At 44.9% G+C, this 11,298-nt stretch overlaps 1 protein-coding gene across 1 annotated transcript in view; it reads left to right on the top strand.

Moving 5' to 3' along the window:
* Fat1 (FAT atypical cadherin 1) overlaps positions 1-11,298 on the top strand; it is a 115,584-nt gene that overhangs the window by 91,126 nt on the left and 13,160 nt on the right. The window contains exons 11-20 of the mRNA XM_032919261.1: positions 73-269; positions 1,982-2,135; positions 2,642-2,875; positions 3,939-4,328; positions 5,677-5,891; positions 6,203-6,340; positions 7,828-7,971; positions 8,555-8,752; positions 9,106-9,907; positions 10,538-10,669. Of these exons, the coding sequence (XP_032775152.1) occupies positions 73-269; positions 1,982-2,135; positions 2,642-2,875; positions 3,939-4,328; positions 5,677-5,891; positions 6,203-6,340; positions 7,828-7,971; positions 8,555-8,752; positions 9,106-9,907; positions 10,538-10,669 (2,604 nt within the window). The remainder of the gene's footprint in view (positions 1-72; positions 270-1,981; positions 2,136-2,641; positions 2,876-3,938; positions 4,329-5,676; positions 5,892-6,202; positions 6,341-7,827; positions 7,972-8,554; positions 8,753-9,105; positions 9,908-10,537; positions 10,670-11,298) is intronic.

Here is an 11,298-nt window from a genome sequence, read left to right as displayed (position 1 = left end):
CTTCCTGTGGTTACGAAGTTCACTTTCTAGTATAACAGCTTTGGCCATCACCTTCTTCCCTTAACTTCCTAGGAGGGGATGCATTGGGACAGTTTGCTGTGGAAAATATGCAGAATGACTGGAGGGTGTACGTGAAGAAACCTCTCGACAGGGAACAAAAGGACAGTTACCTTCTGACCGTCACCGCAACAGATGGGACCTTCTCTTCCAAAGCTAGAGTTGAAGTCAAGGTTCTCGATGCCAACGATAACAGTCCAGTGTGTGAGAGGGTAGGTGTGCTTCCCTTACGATTGTGTGCCACGCGTGTAAATCCCCTCATCCCTTCCACATGACAGCCTTGGAGGTGTCCTAGCTCCCTTGTGTTTTATGTTTCGTGTCACGGTTGCTTATCAAGTTGAGGTGGAGGAGAGTCGCATGGGCAGGACTTGACAAACCGTCACCATGACTTAGGGGCATGCTATATTGGTCAAGAACTTTGGCCTAAAATCTTGTAAAATTTGGGTTTCTTATACCAGCGTCTGACCCTAGAAACACTCTGGAAACTTTTTATGGAAATAATCTCTTCATGTGACGACATAGTTGTTTCAGGGATGGGGAACATCTGCAGCAGCCATGTGCATTAATGGACCATTGGGAGGCATTTGTCGTTTATACCAGAGAGACCATGAGGTCAGTGAAATGACTCCTGCTGCTGCTGGGCTCCGATGGACCTGGGGCCATGGAACTGTAGCAGCTAAGATGGCTGACTGGAGCCGGTGATGAAAAGCCGCCCAGCGGCAAAGCCTGGCTTAGCGTTAGTAGTTTATAACCGGGGTAAACATGGAGGGCCTCAGCGAGTGAAGGCTGAAGGCACATGTGGGGATGCTAACTTTGCTTCCCAGCAGTAGAGAGGTCTTAGCAGTCATGAAAAAGGACTCAGGCAGAGTGGTGCACACCTGGTATCCCAGTGTGTTTGACTGAGGTAGGCGAATTGCCACGTTCTCAGAGACGTTAAAAAAAAAAACCATTGTCACAGCAAGTAACACTTTTGAGAGATGAACAGTTAGTTCCAACATGAATTTATATTTTTTTAATGAGAGTATTTTATTTCAGTGATGAGCTAAAATATATACATATATATTGCATTTTATATATGTATATTATACTTACATAAAATATACCTATATATGTTGTTATCTACATATATTTTGTACATGTATAGTATCTATATTAAATCTTACTCCATTCATAATCTTTAAATATACCAACTCTGCCATTATAGTTGGGAACATCACCACTTGAAATGATTTCTGTTGCAAAATACCCAGTTCTGTGACCCCTAAAACATATCTTCCCTGCATTAAGCTCATATTCGGGAGTAAGTGTAACAGAAGCGTAATCTCTTTCCCTTCTGTTCCATTAGGGCATGGCTAATGTGATAATTGGAACTGGAACCAAGTGTCCAACTGTGTGAGGATTTAGGCAGATGTGGCGAAAGGAAACGTGGTGTGGTAACACACATGCCCTTGGTGTTTTTCCCCATCCCATGAAGACCATTTAACTTCTAACTGCAGTTACTTGACTCTGCGTTTGGAACAGTCGGCTGTACATAGCAAATCCCTGCTTTTCAAATTAAGTAAAACAATGTAACGGTTATACATTTCCCCTAGTTTTTACATAAATCCAGGCTACCCACTTCACATTTTCTCCTTAAGAATTTGAATTAAGGATGAAACTGTTCAACGGCACATCATATTTTGTATCCTGCAGGTTAAGTGTCAGGCCGGAGTCACGCATGTGGGGCTGCTACCTGTTACAAGGCTCTTCCTTGTCCCCACATCTGTTTTATAAGAACATTCATTTTAAAAGCTCTGAGTTACTGCCGGTCCTTTCCCAGGGTTTCCGTGGCCAGACGGGAGGCTGTCTTTCCCATCATGCCCTTGGCCGTCACTGCTGACACCGAATGCTTCTGTTGTTAAGAGTGTTGTTTATTGTCTTGTAGACCGCGTATTCTGATGCCATTCCCGAAGACGCTCTTCCGGGGAAGCTGGTCATGCAGGTCTCTGCCACAGATGCAGATATCCGGTCCAACGCGGAGATCACTTACACTTTATTTGGTTCAGGTGCAGAAAAGTTTAAACTGAATCCAGACACAGGTAAGGATGGAATTTGGGACTAATTTAATAGTGTATTTCCTACGTGGGCGACATGAGATCATGTGCAAAGCTGGAAATTGCATTTTTCTCTTTTAAATTTTATTCTGATGCTGTGGAAACGACGTCTTAGAAACTTTAACAGCAACTTAATGTGTAAAAGTTGGGAGGAAGTAAAAACAGGCAGCCATGGTATCACCTACTGGATTTCAAGATTGAGAAGTTAATATAATTTCTTTGAAAAAATACCCAGGGTGTATCTAAATGTTCCTGCTTTTCCTCGGTAATGTGTTTCCTAAATTTGGGAGCCTAAATTTGCAATTTGGCATTTTCTGTAATGAAAATGTCCACATTTTCTTCATCTTTAGGCTTTTGAATGCCATAAGGTAGTTATTGATATTATTTTTCTCTAAATGAGAGTTGTTCAGAACTTCTTCATAGAAGAAGAAAAAAAAGTGATGGACAGTCCTCAGTCTCCAGTGTCTCCATTCATTTCTGTTCATCTCCAGGTGAACTGAGAACATTAGCCCTCCTTGATCGTGAGGAGCAAGCAGTTTATCATCTTCTGGTCAAGGCCACAGACGGAGGGGGCAGATCCTGTCAGGCGACTATTGTGCTCACGTTAGAAGATGTAAATGACAACACCCCCGAGTTCACCGCGGATCCATACACCATCACGGTATTTGAAAACACAGAGCCTGGGACACCGTTGACCAGAGTGCAGGCCACCGATGCAGATGCAGGTATATTGAGAGAAGGAGATGCTCTGTCCTCGGGGTGTGCAGAAGAAGGCTTTGGGCGCCCCCGTGATGAAACACACCCCATTGGAGTGTGATTGACCTCTTTCCGTCATGCACGTGATGGAGCTTGACGTTGTTGTTGTCTCGATAACTTAAGCCATTTTTCCTGAATGTTTAAAGTCTTGACAGTTACATGCAGTAAACTTCCTGCTGCAGTGTCCTTGAGGTGTTGTTAACCTGCAGCCCATGTTGGGGATTTAACCTGCAGCCTTCGTATGCTTGGCTGAGGTTTTACCAGTTTTATCCCCAGCCCCTTAAAGTGCATTTTGGGGAATAAATCAGTAGTGCTGTTAAAGAAGTTACAGCATCACAGGAACATAGCAAGCTAATACTATACTGCTAAGGTTGTATAAATGTTCAAGAATGTTTGTGAGGAAAATAAGTCTGTATATTCAAACATTCTGATGAATAAAATACCTTTTTGGCTCACTAGTATTAAGATATTTTTAAAAGTCACACTTAACAGTTTTTTGTTAGTAGAGTTAAGTAACAAACAGATTCCATACTTAGTAAGTCTTATAAATTCCAGCATAGCAGGGATAGGGACTCATGAGCCCCTATTCCTAGCTGAGAAGCTCTAGACAGTTTATGGCTTCCGTAGGAGGGAGAGCCAGTTTTCATTAAGGGTGCGGCCCCTGGTTGGTCATGCACAGTCTCGGTGGATGACTGAATAAAGGGCAGCACACATTGGAGTTGGTGAGTTCTTTTTAAAAAGAAAGAAGAAGAAAGAAAGAGGCATATGAATGTAGTAAGGGTGCAGGGGAGGAGCTAGGAGAAGTGGGGGTGAGGTATCAAAATACAGGTTATTCATACATGACGTTCTCAACAAAGAAATGAAGATACTACATTAAAAAATCTTGGCTGCTCTCATGATTTGAACTATACCTTTTGATTACCTCTTTGACGTGTCTTTGAATGATACCTGTTTGCATTTCCGTCCTTTACAAATGTCCTGCGTTTTTAAATTTCTCGCCATGAAATCTGATAGGATTTCCTGTTTTGCCAGGGTTGAATCGGAAGATTTCCTACTCACTGCTTGACTCTGCTGACGGGCAGTTCTCCATTGACGAGCAGTCCGGAATTCTGCAGTTGGAAAAGCATTTGGACAGGGAACTACAGGCAGTCTATACTCTCACTCTGAAAGCAGCGGACCAAGGATTGCCACGGAGATTGACAGCCACTGGCACGGTGGTTGTGTCCGTTTTGGATATAAATGACAACCCACCTGTGTTTGAGTACCGTGAATATGGTGCCACCGTGTCAGAGGACATTGTCATTGGGACCGAAGTTCTCCAGGTGTACGCAGCCAGTCGGGATATCGAGGCGAATGCAGAAATCACGTATGCAATCATAAGTGGGAACGAACACGGAAAATTCAGCATTGATTCTAAGACAGGTAACCCTTCCCTGTGTGTGAGGACGCCCTCCTTCCATACTGAGAGCTGCCTCACACTTCACTTGATGCAGGGGGGGGTGGGTGTTCTAAAGAGGTAAAAAACTCAGGTCCCCTTTTTTTTTTTTTTTTTTTTCCGGAGCTGGGGACCAAACCCAGGGCCTTGTGCTTGCTAGGCAAGCGCTCTACCACTGAGCTAAATCCCCATCCTTCAGGTCCCCTTTCTGTTGCTTAGTGGGATTGAAAGCAGTTTGGAAACCTTCGTTCTCTGATTCTACGTAGTGCCTACTTTCTAGCATATACATTGTACATTACAAGCCAATTTGGAAAACCATTGCCTGTCACTCAGACCGTTCAGTGTGCAGTGTCCCAGGTTTATCAAGGCAGGATGCTTATTATAACCTTGTATAATTACTCATTTTATTCTGATATCAGAGGTACAAGGAGCGGCTTCCTCCTAACGGATGTTCCTATACTGGACGTCCGTTAGTTCCGTAAGTTGACTTCTTCACCATGGTCATTACATACACCAGTAAAAGGAGATTGGAGTCCACCGAGCCAGCGGCGAATCCTGCTCTGTGAATAATACTGGTGTAGTTAGCTGTGTTAGCCTGTGGTCTAAATACTTAGCGGCTCTCGAGGCATTGTAAAATGCAAGTCTTTCAGGCTGTGCTCAGTTGAGTGTCGTGTATGACTACTTCTGATGGAGAATAGGTGTCTAATGGTTTTTATGTATTCTTAATGTCTTGTATAATATTTGTGCGACTTTTGTAGCAATTGTCCTTTGAAGTAGGATGGACTAGGTAGGGCAGAATGTTCTTACAAGTATTGTTAAATCCGTAAGGGGTTTTATTTCATTTCTTTAGTTGTTTATCGAAACCAGATCTTGGTGTGTTGTCCAGACAGGTCTCAAATGTACACTCTTCCCGCCCCACCTTCTTAGCTGCTAGTGTTAGAAGCACGATCCCTATAACAAGAAGGAAACCAAAAGGACTGAATTGATTTTTTTTTTAAAAAAAAAAAGAGAGTATTAAAGTCCGTAGTAGTAAACCACATCAAAGGAGGACTAAGAACCGCTGTCATTCTAAAAGCATTATAGTCATTTAAAGCAGAGATGGCATTATTCAATGTAATGTCACCAGGAATCTGAAGAAAATAAAGGAAATAAATGGGGGATATTGGGTGGGCCAAAAAAAAAAAAAATCATTTTTAAGTTACTGAATTAAAAGAGAAGATGTTCACTTTGTTTTTTTTTTTTTTTTTTTTGCAATGAGAGCCACATGAGTTAAAACGCATCAACGTTGCAATTAGAAACTTCGGGTTCTGGACGTAATTCTCTCTCTCCATGCAGGGGCCATATTTATCATTGAGACCCTGGATTATGAAAGCTCCCATGGCTATTACCTGACTGTGGAAGCCACTGATGGAGGCACGCCCTCGTTGAGTGACGTGGCGACCGTGAACATCAACGTCACAGATATCAATGATAACAGCCCAGTGTTCAGCCAGGACACCTACACCACGGTGGTCAGCGAAGACGCGGCCCTGGAGCAGCCCGTCATTGCAGTGCGTACTTCCCCTTACTTACAGTTTGCCTCTTCTGGATCCTGAAGGGGATCAGTGAAGTCTTTCCACTTCTTAAACTGGATCCGTTTAGAGTATGTTAGGGCTTAGCAGTTGTACAGCCAGAGGACATGGCTCAGTGCGAGAGCCCTCACGCCGTCCCCGTGAGGACATGGGAGTCTTCAGTGCTGCCAAACAGGAAGGTCCTTGCTCAGCCAATTAGTGGGCTCTGAGCAGCTGCTGTAAATGAGCTAGCTGTTGTCCCTTCCTCTGTCCCTTCCGTAGCTGTTTGCTAAAAGACTGTTGTCTCCTAGATTATGGCCGATGATGCTGATGGCCCTTCAAACAGCCACATCCACTACTCCATTATAGAGGGTAACCAAGGAAGTCCATTCACAATCGACCCTGTCAGAGGAGAAATCAAAGTAACGAAGCCCCTAGACCGCGAAACGGTGAGTTTAAAAGGGGGATTCAAGTTGTTAGCAAAGCACTAAAGCTTGCAGCTTGTACCTGCTGGGTATAACGTGAAGTCGCAGACGGGTAGACCATCATCTTAGGCAATGCTAAGGCAGAATAGAAATATTTGAAAGTCAATTAAAGTTTTGTTTTTTGTTTTTTGTTTTTTTATTCCAGGTGGTTTTTTGTTTGTTTTTTGTTTTGTTTGTTTGTTCTCTGACTGACTTTTTCTTTTTCTTTTCATTATTTGGGAATCTTAAATCATGCACCCTAATTACATTTACCTCCCAAATCACCTCTCATTCCTCTCATGTCTGCTCCCCTTTCCCTACCCCACCCCCGAAAAAAAAACCCAAAAGACCAAAAGCCAAGCAGTCTGTTTTGTGTTGCCCATGTACTCACTGAACAGACCCTAGTGTCCAGCCCCACAAGGCAAGGTGAGTCTTTCTTTACCTGCAACGTTGCTAGAAGCCATATGTTGTGGAGAGCCAGCAAGAGGCGGGCCACACCTCTGCTGGGGAGGGGCGGAGCCAGGTTTCCCCTGGCTTACTATTTTTGAGTGGTGTCTTCCTAAGAGTCTGGGAAGCTTGACTGTCGGGCATAGAAAGATCTATTGTACTGGGCAGAGTAAAACGTGATTTTTTTTTTTTAAATTCAGATCTAGCTATATAGTTCAGGTCAGACTCAAACTCATGATACGTTTGCCTCAGATTTCTGAGTGTTGAAAACACTCAGTGCCTGCCACCAATACTTGACTGGAATTTAGTAATTGTCACTAGAGAACCTAGCTCTTTTAACATACTTGTATCCACTGTGAGGTATTAGAGGAGGTGGCCTATGGAGTTCTCAAGGCCATGTGGTCCAGCATTTGCTAGACTGAGGTCCTACAGAAAGGCACTCCAGGACTTAGCCATCTTCCTGGCCCAGCTCACTCTAAAGATACTATAATAGGAAATTGTCCTAAGAGTGAAGCTCTCTCACTTGATTTGATTTCTTTTGCAAGTGGCCACAAATAACTACCTTCAGGGATTTAAGTGGCTAAATAGAACCCAAGTGTGATGGTGACCTGGTACATCTTGGGGTACCAGAAATGAGTCTGCACACAAGGAGAGGCAGCTCAAACCTCCATGTCTGGCTCTATAAGATTCAGCCTCCATTGAAGGTGCTGCCTATTGCATTACCAGAGGCACAGCCTTTGAGCTGGGGCAGCCGTTTCCTCTGGTCATTTGCATAGTTTTGTCTTTGTATTTCTAATAGAACTGTAAGATGTTTAAGATAACTAAGACCCTTAACGGGAGAGAGCAAAGAATTTGCTTCTTGCTGATAACAATCTCAGTTGAGAAAATAGTGCACTCACTCACTCACTGGGAGATTTTATTTTAGTTTTAGGCAATTGCCTAGACCTAGGCTTGGCAAATGCCGTCAGTGACCCCAGTTGATTGGCACCATACGAATGACAGTGTTCTCTCTTTCCCTAACAAAGATCTCAGGTTATACGCTCACAGTACAGGCTGCCGACAACGGCAATCCACCCAGAGTCAACACCACCACAGTGAACATCGATGTCTCCGATGTCAACGACAATGCTCCCCTCTTCTCCAGAGACAACTACAGTGTCATCATCCAGGTAAATGGGCGGTGTGCTCAGGGGCGTGGCCTCCTCCATCTCTGACTGGCTCCAGACACTCACTCGAAGCAGCTTTCCTTTCCAAACCAGTTTTCTAGCAAACAGGAGGAGGTGAGATTTAGGGAGCCATTCCTTGTCTTAGCACAGAAGAGGCGTTTGCAGGACTCAGCTCAGCTTTCCTTACTCCATGTTGTGCCTTGGTTTAGTAAAGATATTCTCACTGTCGTAGGATTAACTAGGAAGAGCTTTTTCATAATTGTATCTTCTACTGCACTGGTCCACCCCAACCCACATCCCTCGTTGGTCCACCCCTCCCCCAGCCCTCCTTGTCCTTCTTGCCTAACCCCATAGATGCTGCTCCATTCTCATTACCTTTCTTGAACCTCTCCTCTCCTGTTACTTCTCTCACTCATGTTCCTGCTCTATCCCATCCCCCCATGCCTCCACCTGTCTTCCCTCTTCCTTGGTGCACTAGAAATAAGGTTTTATTGTTTGTATATTTATCAGAAAGCCTCACTTGTCCCTTGTGGTATCGACATGGTGGCATTGATAGCTTTTTTTGGTTCTGTCTAACGTTACGCAGGAAAACAAGCCCGTGGGTTTCAGCGTCCTGAAGCTAGTAGTGACAGACAAGGACTCGTCCCACAACGGCCCCCCTTTCTCCTTTGCTATTGTGAGTGGAAATGATGACAACATGTTTGAGGTGAACCAGCACGGGGTCCTCCTGACAGCGGCTACAGTCAAGAGGAAAGTGAAGGACCATTACCTTCTGCACATTAAGGTATCGGAGTCTTTCATGGTTTCCCAGGGCTTCCTAGAGCGCATCTGCAGGTGGTCATCTTTCTATATTTAGATAGCGTCCTCACATGCTATGGGAGAAAAGTGAATATGGCTTGGTTCTTTTCAGTACGCGTCTGGTTTTGTCTCGGCAGCACTTTGACTGCTCCTTCCTAGGCAGAAGTGTGATACAGCATCCATAGGAGTAAGAGAGGGAACAGTTATCCTTTTCCTCAGTGGGCTTCGTGAGGAGAAATGAATACCTAACAGTTGATTCATGCGCAGAACCTCTGAGCCGCATCATGCATTTTTATTAGGAGATTGCAATAACGCCAGAGGCAACTTCTGTCTTTGTAGGTGGCTGACAACGGAAAGCCTCAGCTGTCTTCGTTGACACACATTGACATCAGGGTTATTGAGGAGAGCATCCACCCTCCTGCCATTTTGCCACTGGAGATTTTCATCACTGCTTCTGGAGAGGAATACTCAGGCGGGGTCATAGGAAAGATCCACGCCACGGACCAGGACGTGTATGACACCTTGACGTACAGTCTGGATCCCCACATGGATGGCCTGTTCTCTGTTTCCAGCACGGGGGGTAAACTGATCGCACATAGAAAGCTGGATATAGGCCAGTACCTTCTTAATGTCAGCGTGACAGACGGGAAGTTTACAACGGTGGCTGACATCGCCGTGCACATCCAGCAAGTGACCCAGGAGATGCTGAACCACACCATCGCTATCCGATTTGCAAATCTCACCCCTGAAGAGTTTGTCGGCGACTACTGGCGCAACTTCCAGCGAGCTTTACGCAACATCCTGGGCGTCCGGAAGAACGACATACAGATTGTCAGCTTGCAGCCCTCCGAGCCCCACTCCCACCTTGACGTCTTACTCTTTGTAGAGAAGTCAGGGGGCACCCAGATCTCAACGAAACAACTTCTGCACAAGATCAATTCTTCCGTCACGGACATCGAGGAAATCATTGGCGTGAGGATACTGGATGTGTTCCAGAAGCTCTGTGCAGGGCTGGATTGCCCGTGGAAGTTCTGTGATGAGAAGGTTTCTGTGGATGAAAACATTATGTCAACTCATAGCACAGCCAGACTGAGTTTTGTGACTCCCCGGCACCATAGAACAGCCGTGTGTCTCTGCAAAGGTAAGAGCTCATGCATATATAGAGGCGAATGTTAAGGAATATTTTGTTGTAAGGGCTCAGCAGTTACGAGCCTAGTGACTACTCTTCCATAAGACTTAGGTTTGATTTCCAGCACCCACATAGTAGCCTATGACCATCCGTAACTTCAGGACCAGGGATGCCCTCTTCTGGCTTCATGGGTATCAGGTACCCAAATGGTACATAGACATACATGCAGGCAAAACACATATACACATAAAATTAAATTTAAACATGTTAAGCGGAGGGGGGAAGAGGAGGAAGGAAGAGGAGGAGGAGACAGTGATATGATTATTTTATGGCCAGGCCTAATGAGATAAGCCCATGATCTCAGCTACTTGGAAGGATTGTAAGTTCAAAACCACCTAGGCTACATAGTGAGTCCAGGTCAGCCTGGGCAGCGTAATGATATCCTGTCTCAAAACGAAACAACGAAAGAAGGTCTGGGGATAATGTAAGTCATTAGATCAGTGCCAGTCTAGCATACAGGAGGTGTGAGATGTATCCCTCCAGCACCACAAAATAATGAACGAGTGGCTGGGAACAACAGTAGTGGTCGTTTCCCTAATCCCCGTGTTCTGTCCTCTCTTCCTCTTGTTTTTCTAAATAAAGATGGGACATGCCCGCCTGTCCACCAAAGGTGCGAAGATAACCCCTGTCCTGCAGGATCCGAATGTGTCGCTGATCCCCGAGAAGAGAAGTACAGCTGTGTGTGTCCTGGGGGCGGGTTCGGCAAATGCCCGGGTAAGCGCTCCCATGAATTCCTCACTCCCTCGTGAACCCATTTCAAACCATCCTTGACGGTGCTTTGATAACTGTTTCTTTGCTGGAGAAAGAGCTTTGTGCCGGTTGCTTATTGTAACGAGGTTAGGGAGCGATGGAAAGAGAGCAGGAGCCCCCTGAGCTGTCGGTTGAGCCTCTGCCCCCAGCCCGATGGCTGCATAAACTGCAGGGCTTCATCTGTTCTCGCTTCCCTTTAATCCTCTTTCGCCTGATTTCTCCTACAGTCCTCAGCTTCTTGCTTTATTTCCCTACTTAGCTCATTAAAGACATGTTCCAAGCCCGCTGTGTGTAATCCTCACTCTCCTTAATAACCGGAGCGGGATTTAGTCACCAGTCGTGTGTCTTCCTGTTAATATATCTTTCCTGTTAAAAAATCTTTCCAAGTTCATCTTTTCATGCTGCTGCCCCTCCCCCTTTATGATCTCCCAAAACGAGAATCTGCTGTCAAAAATTAAATAGGTTTACATTTTTTTAAGGTACACTGTCATATTTGTTTCCAAAGTAGTCGAACCAATATTTTCCATTTCTTCCGGGCATGCATGAAGGTCTCGTGTCTCATTCTCTTTATCTGTATCGAAAGCTTTCAATTA

The sequence above is a fragment of the Rattus rattus genome, chromosome 13 (genome assembly GCF_011064425.1).
Source record: "Rattus rattus isolate New Zealand chromosome 13, Rrattus_CSIRO_v1, whole genome shotgun sequence".
Classification (NCBI taxonomy): domain Eukaryota; kingdom Metazoa; phylum Chordata; class Mammalia; order Rodentia; family Muridae; genus Rattus; species Rattus rattus.
The sequence above is the reverse complement of the archived record's forward strand: the minus strand, read 5'-3'. Positions and strand labels throughout refer to the sequence as shown.